Here is a 14,734-nt window from a genome sequence, read left to right as displayed (position 1 = left end):
CTAATTAAATTATATTCTCCAATACAATATTATATATAAGACCCACATATATAGCATAGTAAGTTTGAAAATTGCATCGAAGAAAAGTATACTTTTGAATAATTTGATCATAAATTTTTGTTGTAAGTGTTGTGCACCCGAAATTACCACACACACATAGATATATATGTTTTGAGTGCGAGATTATTACGCACATACACATACATGACTTTCCTCATGACAGGGGGACAACATTGGTAAGATATTGTCCGCTTTTGATCCAAACCATCACAGTTTTGCTTTTGTGAAAATTATTTGACATTGTTGCTGTAAGTGTTGTGCACCCGGGGTTACCACACACATGCATATATATGCTCTAAGTGTGGAGTTACCACACACATACTCATACATCATACATGACCTCTCTCATGATAGGGGGACAACATTGGCAAGATATTACTTGTTTTGGGTCAAAGTTCTCACAGTTTTGCTTTTGGATACCACCCAAAAAATCTCTCAACCAATGGAGACAATTGTGAGATTTTGCTTGCATCCAAACAGTAAATTCCCTGTACTGGTTGAAAATAAAAAATATAGAAATATTATGAAAAGTTTTTATTAAATTTTTCTTACGTATTTTTAATGTAATTACGCTGTAATTTATTTTAATTAATACTTTTTTTTTTGCAGAATCTTATTTGACATTGTAGACTTTGGATTTAGAAAACCGAAAAAAGATGAGCAGTTGAGACAAATAAATGTGCACTTGCCATTACACTCTTTTCATTTTATTTATAGTTTAATTTTTTTAAAATTATATAAATATCTTTACATTGTTCATTAACTTAAATTATCTTAACTATCATTTTAAAAAAATTATTATAAAAACTAATAATTTCACCGTCATAAACTTTTAAATATGGAAAAGGTTTGATGTGAAAATAGTTCCATAAATTGAAATACAAATTCACACGATTTTCAAAAGGGTTTGTGGAAACCTGTTTTTGGTGCATTGGAGAAGTAAACAAGGAAGATTAACCGAATGTTAACATGGTTTGTGGAAGTTAATTTCCAAATGAAACAAATTAAAAATGCATAAAACAGTTTTGTGAAACATTTTCGTAAACCACTTTTTCACCAAGCTTTCTTCGGCTCAACGGCCATTCATGTAACCAAAAATTAAATAAAACTAGTATTTATTTAAATAAAAATGCAGAACATTATTGTAATTTCATGTTTTAACTTTAAGTAAATATGAAGGGGCAAGATGGGATATGAGGTGGAAAAGGAGATTTTCTGTCCCTAAATCCATTAATTCCTATCTTTTCTGAAGAAGAAAAAAATAATACCAAACTCAGTTCTCACTTCCTTGTTCCTTCCCTTCTTTCATTCAGATATTTCATATTTGTATCCCTAAACTTGTCTCCTGCTATTTATATGTGAATCTACAATATTTTTTTTTTCTCATCAGAATATGTTACAACCATCAAAGACCAATTCCTCAAAGCATAGAGATTATCGAAGTGAATTTTGTATTTTCAACAAAATTTTCTCTATACATTCGGTTAGTAAATCGAACCCTGTTAATATATTTAATAAACCTAACTGTCGTTGGATTTTGCTGGTTTTTTTCTCGTCAAAATTGATAGTAGAAATATTTTTGGCATGTAATGTTTAAGCCAACTCTCCACCCTTTTTCTTATAAAATATAAAGCAGCCAGGTTTATAAAATTTATTCATCTCCATGTCATGCATTTATGTAATTTAATATTTTAATATTTTAGAATTTTTGGGACGTTTGTATCGATAGAATCTATTATTGAAAAAAAAAATGTAATTTAGTGTTTTAGAATTTTCGGGACGTTTGTTTTTATTTTAGAAAGAAAATAATGAAATATTAATTTTTTTTCTTCATATTTTAACATTAGGGTAAAGTTTATTTTTTTTAGTTAATTTTGGTAAGTATTTTTTTTGTTAGAATTGAAAATGTCGTGAAATAAAAAACCACACATTTACCAACAAATTAAATATTAAAACTAGTTAATTATATATATATATATATATATATATATATATATATATATATATATATATATATATATATATATATATATATGTATGTATGTATGTTCTTTATATCCAGAAAAATGCTGTGTCAATTGTGAAATATGAGCAAGTGAGAAGAATTTTTCTTCCTTTGAGAAATGCGAACACTAAATCTAAATCTTACAATCGTATACATGGACGGTCAAAAGTAACTAATGACTACTTAAATATGTTATGCAATTAAGAGTATATCAAATAAGAACACTTTTATTGTGAGAAATGAGAATCAAATTATAAATTTTTTATTTTAATAGTCAATATTAATTAAGAGAATAAAATACACAAATTTTTAAGTGACTTCTATATAACTTTTAATCTTAACTATTTATGTATTATATAACTCAAATTTAAAGTTTCCACATTTTAAAATAGAACCGTTCTAGCTAGTAAATAAATAAATAAATAAATATATATATATATATATATATATATATATATATATATATATTATCTTTGCCTTAAGACTCTTTTTTATTTTTTGGTTTGTCCAATTTTATTATAAGATCATCTTCTAATTGTTAATTGTATTAATTATATCTAAAATATCCTTATTTAATAAATAATTTTGGGCAAAAAATAATAACTTTTTGAAATTAATTAGATAAAAAATTTATCTCTCAAATAAACAAACACATAATTAAGTATGTCTCTTTCAAGCATTAATTAATTAGATAAAAAATAATTAAATGAAAAAAGAGAAAGTTAATTTTAGAAAAATAGTTTAAATTATTAAAAAATTTAATATTCTTAATTAAATTAATTAATTTTCTTAAAAGGTGTAATTTAGTTGAAAAAATCTTATTAATTATTTTGTCCTGTAAAAATAATAGAGTTAAGTTCCTTTATTTTTATTAGTCAGGATTTCAAATCGAATTTTGTAAAAGTGGTCGACTGTAGTCAACATGAAGCTCTCACTTAATAGACTCCCCAATGTACGTGTAAACTGTTGAAGTAAATAATTTCTAAGTTTTCAAGTAATTAGATAGAAAAATGTTGAAACAAATCAATTAAAATTCACTTCAGTATAAAGCTCACGGAAGCTTTTACTTTTGAATAAACTTGAATACTCTCACGAGAAAATCTCAACCTTTATCCTCTCTAAAAGGATATACATGGATTGAACTGATGGAAGAAAAAAAGTTTATGGTCCAAAACAAAAGTTGGCACACAAAATCAGCATATCTATGAGGGATATATATGTATTGTAGATAAGCACAGGATATACTCTGAGTTGGACATGGCAAATTCACCAGATTTTGAGGTAATGTCTAAAAGTAATTAATTAAGCACGAGCAGTTGTTGAAAAAAAAAAAAAAAAAAAGATTGAAGTTCTGTCATTTAAATGCAACACGAAGTTGCATTGCATTGCATGTGTTCATACTCCTCCTTTAAATCTTATGATGGATTAATTGGTCGCTATACGTTAACCATGTTTTCCGGATAACTTCAATTCGGTGCTTTTCCTGTGTTTCTTGGTCAGCAACGATCCACGATATCAATTACACTTGTTGCTTCCTTAATAAATCAGAAGAAAAAAAATAACAATATTTGAATTTGGGTCAACCCGTACACCAATTTACGTATTGTGTTTCATATCAAGAATCAAGATGCACTATAATATTTTGTTAGAGAAAAAGTTTATTAGGTAAATTGGATAACAAGTAACAAGTAAGTGGAAATAACTCATGAACCAAGTTAATCCTTTGAGATTGAGTTAAATGTGTATTCATGGTATATATGTCTCTAATTCTAATGTTTAAGTTTTTATATGTTGACCATATATATAAATTATAAAGTGAATTTATAAAATATTCAATGTAAGTGAGCAAGTTGCAAACAAGCACGGAAGTCACGGGAAATGAAAAATAACAGTATGATTGTATTTTATTGACTCTCTGAATCTGATGACAAAGTCACAAATCATACTCTTCAATTGAAATGGATAAGCTGCAGTTATATTTTCAAAACTGCACCCCCTTATAGTTGACTTTCGACATTAGTTTTACTTATAAGAAAACTTGGAACGTTATATATTTTTTCCTAGATACTTCTCTGACATGATCTTTGAATTTTCTTTCTAAATAGTATTTAATAACCAATTGGACTAATCATTTCTTACTTTGATTTCTGTCATATCCCATTTGCAAATTTCAACAATAGCCATCTGTTTTTTCCATGCAAATATGATTTAGGATAGTTTACAGTTGAAAAATCTACAATTTCCTTTTCGTTGTGCACCTGTGCTTATAATAATATTACTTTGCTTTAAAACATTAAATTATTAACAGTCAAGATTACACACACTGTTTACCAAATTGTAAAAGATCCGAATCTATAAATAGCTACGAGAGGCAGCACAAGTTCCCCACATCTCACCTCAATCCATTAAAAACCACCATGGCTATCTCTCCAATTTTCTTGCTAGCTATCTTCTCTCTCATTTTTGGCAATGCTGTTCCTCCCATTCAAGCCAGCCACCACGTTTACACAAATCTTCAGACTCTTTCTTCTGATTCCTCTAATCAACCTTATAGAACTGCTTATCATTTCCAACCTCCCAAGAATTGGATTAATGGTAATTATATTTCCATACAAAATAGTCTAAATCTTCTTTCTAAATTATACCTTTCTTCAATTTTCCGTGGGAAATATTTCATTTCTCTAACTATTATTTTTCATTTTGCTTTTTATTTTTGGTTGTCATTTGATGTTATGCTGTGGACATCATGCAGACCCTAATGGTTAGTTCTATTCTCTGTTACACTCCTTCATTTATGCTCTTTACTTCTCAAAATGACTGAAATGCTCAAATCTTATATCCAAATTCTCTTTAGTAGGGACAAAATGAATATTTTTTTAAGAAATCCCTTTACTTAAAATTAAACTTAGGACAAAATTTAGACACATTTTCTATATTATCGATATTTTGTTTTTTAATTAAAATTTAAATTTCATTTTATTAATATCCATTGATATTTAACAAAATCCTTCATTTCGTATATTAGCAAATTAGAATTTTAACTCTGATTGAACAAACTAAGTTTTGTCCTCAAATTAAATTAATAATCGAAAAGTATACTCCATGGTCCCCGCTTATATATTTAAAACATGCATACTTATAGTAGACAACAGGTGAAGGTGTGTACATGTTTACTCTTGGTTGAAGATGTGCTTGTGTGTGGACTTTTATGTAGGGCCAATGAGGTATAAAGGACTCTACCATTTGTTCTATCAATACAATCCAAAAGGTGCTGTTTGGGGCAATATTGTGTGGGCCCACTCTGTGTCAAAGGATCTAGTGAATTGGACTCCACTAGATCATGCCATCTACCCTTCTCAGCCGTCTGATATCAATGGATGTTGGTCAGGCTCCGCCACAATGCTTCCTGGGGGCAAGCCAGCCATTTTATACACAGGAATAAATCCTATGAATAAACAAGTCCAAAACTTAGCCTTTCCCAAAAACATGTCTGACCCATTACTTAGGGAATGGGTCAAGTCCCCAAAAAACCCTCTGATGGCACCAACTATTGCTAACAAGATCAATGCAAGCTCATTTAGAGACCCCACCACTGCTTGGCTAGGCAAAGATGGGTACTGGAGGGTGCTGATTGGAAGCAAAATAAACACTAGGGGTATGGTAATTTTGTACAAGAGCAAAAACTTTGTTAATTGGGTCCAAGCCAAACACCCCCTACATTCAGCAGAAGGAACTGGAATGTGGGAGTGTCCTGATTTCTATCCAGTTTTGAACAAGGACCCATTAACTTTGGGCCTTGACACATCTGAGAATGGTGATGATGTTAGGCATGTGCTCAAGGTTAGTTTGGATGATACCAAACATGATCATTATTTGATTGGGACTTATGACACTGCCAAGGATATCTTTATTCCGGACAAGGGATTCCAGGATAGCCAATCTGTCTTGAGATATGACTATGGAAAATATTATGCTTCAAAAACGATTTTTGAGGATGGAAAGAACAGAAGGGTCTTATTCGGTTGGGTTAACGAATCCTCAAGTGTTGCTGATGATAGAAAGAAAGGATGGTCTGGAATCCATGTAAGTTGGACTCAATTTCTTTATTTCTTACACTTTTGTTCATTTTTAAAACTTGATTAAACATAAAAGGCCTTGAACTTATTATAGTTTATATGGTTTATGATATATTATATGGTTTAGTATTACACGAGCTAGCTCATGGCATGGTTGGTCGTGAAGTGAGACTGTGCGAGCTAGACTAAACACAGATTTATGTTGAACGAATAGTTTTAATAAAATTATTGGACTAAACTTTCTTCAATAATGTAATACTATATTTGTAGACTATTCCAAGGGCTATCTGGCTTCATAAATCGGGAAAACAGTTGGTCCAATGGCCGGTTGTGGAAATTGAAAGCCTGCGTGTGAACCCTGTCCACTGGCCCACCAAAGAGGTCAAAGGTGGTGAACTGCTTCAAGTTACTGGTGTTACTGCATCCCAGGTATTTTTCACTTGTTATAATCTTTTAAGAGTAATACTATATCTGTAATATGTGAAATCTTGCATTTATATTGGTGCACAACCATATGCTACGTTGCTTGAACTAGGATATGAATACATCTTACGTGGGAATGAATATAAATGAAATATATAATCCGGGAATGAGTTCTATCACGTGGACTTCTACTTGAATTATCTTTAGTGGAACTTGACAAATTATGTTTAGTAGAATCATTTTTTTCAACAACGTATTAAATCCATATTGGAGTATCGTAGCAATGCCTCGTTGGAAGCATTCAATAATTAATTACGCTATCATCTAGGAAAGGAGCACTATAACAAAAAGAAAAAAAAAATTCTACTCACTACGTACTTATCTTAAATAGTAAAATGAAATGTGACCAAGAGAATAGAAGAAAATTGAATACACATGAATAGTTAACATTATCCCCTATACAAAAATGTTGTATATATCAATAAATTGTCTTTTGTTGGCAGGCTGACGTTGAAATTTCATTTGAAGTGAATGATTTTGGAAAGGCCGAAGTATTGGACCAATGGGTAGATCCCCAAATCCTGTGTGGACGAAAGGGTGCATCCGTAAAAGGTGGTTTGGGACCCTTTGGTTTGCTAGTTTTTGCTTCTCGTGGCATGCAAGAGTACACAGCTGTTTTCTTTAGAATATTTAGATACCAAAATAAAAATTTGGTTCTCATGTGTAGCGACCAAAGCAGGTTTGTCCTTGTCCTCTGTCCCTTTCCCTATACTTTTTATCAAACTTAGTTACTTGTCAAACTTGAGATAGTCCAAACCTTTCTCTCTCTGATATATGCAAATGTAATACTTTGACAGATCTTCTTTGAATAAAGATAACGATATGACCACCTATGGGACTTTTGTGGACATAGACCCTCTTCATGAGAAGCTGTCGCTAAGAACTTTGGTAAGTTGATGTAATTCATGAGACTATTTAAACAAAGTTTAATGGATGAAAAGTATGTTTGTGGATTGTAGTGAGGACCCATCATAGATTGCTTATAGTTATTAGATTTTCTTCAAAAAAATTACAATTGCACAATTTATATAACTTTTGTATTGTATAAAAGTTAGGATTAATAGTCATGTATATCGCAGTAGAGTAGTTTTACACCGTCAGCTAATATAATATTTGTTAATATGATTTTTATAGAATACATACAAGAAAAGAAATCATGTACTACGTGTTATTCATGGCTTCATTTTTTACATTCACAGATTGATCACTCAATAGTGGAGAGTTTTGGAGGAGAAGGAAGGGCATGCATCACAGCCAGAGTATATCCCACATTAGCAATTAATGATAAGGCACAACTATTTACTTTCAATAATGGAACTGCTGCTGTCAAGATCACAAGTTTGAGTGCTTGGAGCATGAACAAGGCAAAAATCAACTGAAACCAAGTGCTAGTGATAAAGACTAAAAAAGAGGAACCCAATTAAGGATTCATGTCATGATAACCAATATTTTTCTTTTATTAGTGCCTAAGAATTTGTTATTATCTTGTAACAATGGTGCGTGTTATTCATCTTAAAAAATATTTGATAAGAAATATATGAAAACAATACGTTTTGTAAACATATTCAAGATGCTTCACAACTTATTGTATTGACTTTTAATTGAAAAATAAAATAAATTCAATAATTTTTATTTTTGTTTTCGATATACAAAATACTTTATTCTTATAGTATTTTACTCCTACAAATTGGAGATTAAATAAGGGAGTTTACTAATCATGGACAAAATTAAGAAAATCTTAATTATACAAAATAAATTATGCAAACCTACAATTTAATTAATCAGATATGTTCATCTCAACACTTTATCTCAAGTTGGTAAATGATGAATGTCATACATTCCCAACTTGTCTAACAATCTCCAAAAAATTTGACTTGTCATAATTTTGGTAAGAGTATCTATCAACTATCTTCAGGTCGAATATTAGGTAATTCTATAATATTCTCATCAAGCTTTTCTTTGATAAAAAAAAAATCTATCAACCTCCACATGCTTCATACGATCATGTTGGACATGGTTGTGGGTAATGTCACATGTAACTTTATTATCACAATATAAATGAATGGGACATAGTCTAAGCCACAAACCTTCATAGAGTCCAAGAACCATTTCTATGAGTTCAACTTCTGCATTGGATCTAGCTACAACACTCTACTACTTGCTTCTACATGTGACAAGGTTATCTCCTACAAATGTGAAATATCCGGAGGTTGATCTTTTATCATTAAGAGCACCTACCAAATCTGCATCAGTTTCTTTCAACAAATCCAATGCGTACTTTCACTGAGACATAAAAATGTCCGACTTTGATCTTGAAACCTTATTTCTAAGAAAGTACTTCAAAGGTCCAAGATCCTTCATCTCAAACTCCTTTGCCAAATATTCTTTCAACATAAACAATAAGAATTGTAATCTTTCCTTCTTTTTTCTTTAGAAACAAGGTATGATCTTGGTTGCTCTGTCAATATCCAAATATAAAAATTGACTTGGTAAATATACCAAACCACGCTTGTGGCAATTGCTTTAGTCCATACAATGACTTTTTCAACTTGCATACCTTATTACTTTGTGTATTTGAGATCACACATCCTTCTTGTAGTTTCATATAAACTTCTTCAAATAGCTCTTTGTGTAAGAAGACATTTTTTTTATATCAAATTGTTGTAAGGGTCAATCAAGGTTTACAATTAGAGATAATAAAACTCGAATTGTGTTAATTTTGGCTACAGGAGCAAACATTTCAATATAATCTAATTCATATGCTTGTGTATACCCCCTTGCCACTAGTCTAGCTTTAAATCTCTCAATTGTACCATCTACATTAAATTTCGTTGTGTACCCATCGACATCTTATTGGTTTCTTTCGAATTAGACAATCCACAAATTCCCACATTTCATTTCTTTGTAAGGATCTCATCTCATTCATAGCATCCTTCCACCTCGAGTCAGCTAAAGCTTCCTACACATTGTTATAGATAATTGACTTATAAATGCGCTATTTGAGTTAGACATATTTTGGTTAGAAATGTAATTGCTCATAGGGTATTTGGTCTTACTAGTGAAGTTAGGATTATAAGTAAGCTTAGGGGTACCTCTAGTGACACTATCTGGTAGGATTCTTCTAACTGTATTTGGTTCTTGTTGGGACGACTAGTGTGGTATATTGTCAATATTAATTGGAAAAATTTCAATCTCGACATATTCAAATCCTCCATGATGTACCTCTTCCTCATTATGTGACTGCTGATTGCCATATTATTACACACTGTCATCTTCTCTTGGTACAATTTAGTAACTTCCTTTCTCCAATCTAACCTCAGTATTAACTTCTTGAGGGACAAGAGTCTAAATTTCATCACAATTCTCTCCTTGAATTTCAAACTCGGGTGAAAAATACATCAATGTCTCATGAAAAATTACATTTATAGTAGTGAACATTCGCTTAGTTTGTGGATGGTAGCACCGGTATCCTTTCTGATGAGCAGCATAGCCAAGGAACACACACTTTTCAGTTCTAGGAGACAACTTAGTTCTCTAGTGCGTGTGTAAGTGAACATAAGTGACACAACCAAAAAACTTTGTGTGTTAATTCAACAATGTTAGGACTTACTATTTCATCCATAAGTGATTGAAGAGGTGTTTTATACTTAAGAGATATGGATGATGTTCGGTTGATAGTGTATACTACATATGCGAGGGCTTCTCCCCAATATATTGTTGGTGTAGACCCCTAAAATTGTCCGGGTCGGAAATAAGACTCAAAGACTCTCGAAGACCGAAGGAAAGTCAGCCGGAAGGACTCCTGGAAGACCCTAGGATGATTCTTTGTAGGTCTAGAAGTCTTAGAGTAGCTTAGAATAAGGGTGTGCGAGGATTGGAGCTCAATACACCCTCCCAGAGGTTCAGTACGGCCGTACTGAGCCATTTGAACTGCAATACGGCCGTAGTGAACTCAATACAGCCGTACTGAAGTTTTTGAACTTCAGTACGGCCGTACTAAATTCAATACGGCCGTACTGTAGTTCAAAAACCCAGTACGGGCCGTATTCACCTCTTAGGCCGTATTGCGCCTCAATCCTATAAATAGGACGTCATTTGCACGTCCTCCCACACTTTTTCCACACTTCTGGACCCTCGTGCTGAGTATTCTTGGGTTTTTGAGCTATTCTCTGCCCTAGAAGTCTCTCCGAGAGCCAATCCGACGAAGTTCTTGAGTCATGAGCCATTAGCTTGAGACTCGAACAAGTCGAAGGGAAATCTCTTTGATTTCCATAGTAAAAATTATCTTTAGGGAAAGGAGCGAGCGGACGTGTAGTGGGAAGGAGCGCCAAAAAGCCTCCTAAACTTCGTTTTGAATATATAAAAGCACGCTTCGAAGGTTTATTCCCAAAATCCTTTCTTTTACCGCTTTTTGATTGCTGCATTACACGTTTAAAGCTTTCATCATGTAAATATTATACTTATAATCGTTTCTAATAAATAGGGGTAATTTAGTAACTTTACACCATTATTTATGAAATAATCCGTCATAGGGAACCCGAAAGGGGCGTTGTGGGGTGCTAACACCTTCCTCACACGTAACCGACTCCCTTACCCAACTCTGGTTGTAATGGCCGAAGTTGATTTACGAAAATCAATTGCCTTATATCTTTTTCCAATGTTTTGAGTAAAACATTGGTGGCGACTCCAAGAACCTTTCTTTTTGCGAAAACCACTAATCCATGGAGGGTCCCGCTTGGGATTAACATGGATTGGTGAATCATTTAATAAAATTGTTAGTTCGATGAGGTCTCAGTTTGAGAATAAGTCGTTCTAACAATCCATCATTTTTCAAAACTAAAAAAGAGTCCGACCATCGTCGCGAATGCCAATGTCCGTTTCGGCGGGTGGCGACAGATGGCGACTCCGCTGGGGAAGCCTCGAGAGTCAGTCCCATTTAGTGATGGATTGTTTCTAAAATAATAGTTTAAAATTACTTCATTACCCCTCACTTGTATGATAACATGTTTTATCTAGCTGGCTTTAATAACTATTGCGTGTTTAAATTTTCGCAATTGTTTGAAATATAAATTGCACACAAACCTTTGCACACAACAGTTCCCTCTATACCCGGGGGCATGAGTGGAAAGCCATAGGGAGTGGATGTTAGTACGGCCGGTTGTCGAATGGGTCTATAGGTGCCCGTAGACCGTTGTCGAAAAACATCACTCAAGGTGATAACCATGAACTCGAGTCCGACAGTGCATTGGAGCTTTCCATCGACTTACGACGAGAGGAATTGGGTCCCTATAATGGGGGCACCTTGGGGGCCTTGGACCGGTGAGAACAGTTAAAACCTCCTTGAATATGCACTTTTCTGCAGGATACCCCTACCTCGTGATTCGCTCGTGACTGTTCGTGGATGAGTGAATTGTTTGTGCATTGTTTATGTGACATTGTTTGAGCATACATTGCATTATTTAAACATACAACATTCCCTTTTTAAATAAGAATAAATAGGAATAAGAATCTTCCATTACATGGTGTTAACATCTACTTTCATCACATTCATATAGGTAGTTTCCCTTTTCACCCAAAAAATACAAAAAAGAATACCCAAAAGAAAAAAGAAAAATATATTTATCCAAACCAAGCAATATCATGCATCATCTTAGGAACATCCCGAAAACATGATAACTGCCTAGTTGAATAAACACAATGCATGCATATTCAACGCCATCATCTCATATCATGCATTTTTATCGTAGATCATGGAGGGATCTAGGGGAATGCAAGGGCAGTTGAAGAAAGTGGACTTCTTATTGTACCGTGCCGAGAGGTTGGACCACCTCTGTTCTTTGATGCCACGTGAGGCTCGTGTTGAATTCGAGAAATCTTATGGACGAGTCCTCGATTTGATGAAGATATGTGTGGATCCAGCTTTTCTGAGAGCATTGGTTCATTTTTGGAGTCTCGATCTGCATTGCTTCGAGTTCCCCCAGTTTGACTTAGTTCCTACTCTCGAGGAGTACGAGCTCATGTTGCGATGACCCAAATCAGCAGGGGTCTATGTCTTTCATGGTAATTATGTGGCCGTGGAGAGGGTCGCTACTCAAGTCAAACTACCATCACGATCATTTGCTTTAGTGGGGAACGACAATATCAAAGGTTGGAAGCTCGCTATGATTGAGGACCACCTTTCTTCCTTAGCTGGTGAGGGAGATTGGTTAGCTTTCAACAAGACTCTAGCGTTAGCAGTGTTTGGGACCGTCTTATTCCCCTTTCACGCTAACACTGTGGATCATGCTGCTATGGACGCTTTCTTCGCATGGGACGTGCACATGAAGAGTCCCGTGCCTGCCATTCTTGCCGACACCTTGCTTTCTGTCCACCTGTCTCAGCAGAAGCAAGGGAAGATTATCCGATGCTGCACCTCCTTGTTATATGTGTGGAGCATCACACACTTCTACGCCTCTAGTCACATGGGGACTTTGCCCGATCCATTGAGGAGCTTTTCGAAGATCCCCGTATGCCGCCGTTATGCTTCCGAATGGAAGGAAGAGATGGAACAGTGGAGTATTGAGCACTTCACATGGGTTTGTCCTTGGTTCCGTCCGAGCAATATATTGATGAGATGCGGCAGTTACCCAAGCATACCTTTGATGGGCCTCAGAGGTTGCATAGCCTACTCACCTAGAGTGGCTATGAGGCAACTTATGAGGACTCAGATTGTTCCTACTAAAGAGGAGCTTGGAGGATTGTGTTTCTCCTTTGATTCCGAGCATCAGAGGGACATGCACGCTGTCATTAGAGCGTGGGAGATACCAATCTATGAGGGAGATCGAGAGCTTGGAAAGCCTCGGGTATCCGTCTCCACCGACTACGAGATTTGGAGGAGCGAGAGGGGGGTACCCCAACCATCCACCTCTTGCGCGACCACAGTCACAAGGAGGGTGTTGCAAGAACAAGTCGACGCCTTGACCAAGAAGCTGGAAATCATGGGAGCTCAGATGAGAGTTCTTGAGGAGAAAAACGAAGAATCCAGTTTCGCCATTGATGGTCTACAAAGGCAGTGCAAGAAAAAAGATCATGAGATAGAGCGGCTCAAGGACGAGTGTGCTAACCTTAATGAAAAGGCTATTCGGGCATCCAAAATGCCAAAGGTCGAACCGAATAGTCAACTCCGAGATGTTGACGCAAAGATAGCACACCTTGAAGCCGAGTACGCAAGGCAGGCACAGTTGATCAAGGACATGCAAGATGATCTACTCTTGACTCGATCCGATGCGCAGCAATGGCGGGAAGTTGCTCAACAACAAACCGCAAGCCTTTCCGATTTTCGCAAGAAGGAAAGGGAAGGATTAGCACAGATGGCTAAGCTCCGAGAGGAGAAGGATCGAGCCGAAGACGAGCTTAAAGAATTGCAAGCCATGATCAACTACCACATTCAAAAGGCGAAGGACGCTCAAAAGCTTAGCGATAATATGAGCCAAGCAGTCCATACGCAAGCCGAAACAATGGCCCGTCATGTAGAGGAAGCCGAAGATGAATGGAGAAGAAACATGAACCCGCCTGTGGGTTTCTATCGGCTTTTCTCATTTTGTAAAAAATTGCTTCAAAGCATTGTATAATAAGTTGTACACTTTCTTTGATTAATAAATCGAATTTTTGAGATCTATGAAATCTTTCAATTGCCTTTGCATTCCATAGTCATTCATTTGCATATATCTCTCCCAGTAATTCATTAATAAACATTAATAAAAAGAAAGAATTAATCGATGCGTATGTTCAGAATGGATCGCACGCCGTTTGTTATTAAGTGTAAGCCAACAACCGCGCCAAGCGAACGCACATCAACTCCGTTGTTGGTAATCAAGACGAATAAAGGGGAAGGTCCGACACCGTTAAGGATCACTGCTCCAAGACCTTCTCCCTACGAATTGAATAAGGTTGTGCCATGGATATACGACATCCATTCTTCTGCCGACAGCGATATCTCTAACATCGCTGGACTTGGGGGCATGACTAGGAGTGGCAGGATCTACACTCCCGAAGATCTTCATGATAAAGCTCCCAAGAATAAAGAAAAGGAAAAAGAAAAAGAGAAAACCGAGGAAAATAAAGAATCCGA

The 14,734-nt window shown here is 34.9% G+C and overlaps 1 protein-coding gene across 2 annotated transcripts; it reads left to right on the top strand.

Moving 5' to 3' along the window:
* Positions 1–4,445: 4,445 nt before the first annotated feature.
* Positions 4,446–8,256, top strand: LOC109806091 (beta-fructofuranosidase, cell wall isozyme). 2 transcript variants are annotated; one of them, XM_020368447.3, is made up of 7 exons: positions 4,446–4,660; positions 4,818–4,826; positions 5,280–6,148; positions 6,412–6,570; positions 7,068–7,303; positions 7,422–7,512; positions 7,824–8,256. In XM_020368447.3, exons 1-7 carry the CDS (start codon positions 4,483–4,485, stop codon positions 8,001–8,003), a joined length of 1,722 nt encoding a protein of 573 aa, XP_020224036.1. In that variant the 5' UTR covers positions 4,446–4,482; the 3' UTR covers positions 8,004–8,256. The 2 variants fall into 2 exon arrangements, with proteins under 2 accessions (XP_020224036.1, XP_082921713.1); XM_083065587.1 differs by lacking the exon at positions 4,818–4,826.
* The last annotated feature ends 6,478 nt before the right edge of the window (positions 8,257–14,734 follow it).

This window comes from Cajanus cajan, chromosome 10 (genome assembly GCF_000230855.2).
Source record: "Cajanus cajan strain Asha chromosome 10, NIPB_CcT2T_4, whole genome shotgun sequence".
NCBI classification, from domain to species: domain Eukaryota; kingdom Viridiplantae; phylum Streptophyta; class Magnoliopsida; order Fabales; family Fabaceae; genus Cajanus; species Cajanus cajan.
This window is presented reverse-complemented; position numbering and strand designations above follow the sequence as displayed.

What these genes read in the sequence shown, in the direction of transcription:
- LOC109806091 (XM_020368447.3), top strand. Translation starts at nt 4,483, where the DNA reads ATGGCTATCTCTCCAATTTTCTTGCTAGCTATCTTCTCTCTCATTTTT. An exon ending in AAGGATGGTCTGGAATCCAT is followed by an intron (nt 6,149 to 6,411) that starts GTAAGTTGGACT and finishes CTATATTTGTAG; the next exon opens with ACTATTCCAAGGGCTATCTG. An exon ending in ATGTGTAGCGACCAAAGCAG is followed by an intron (nt 7,304 to 7,421) that starts GTTTGTCCTTGT and finishes ATACTTTGACAG; the next exon opens with ATCTTCTTTGAATAAAGATA.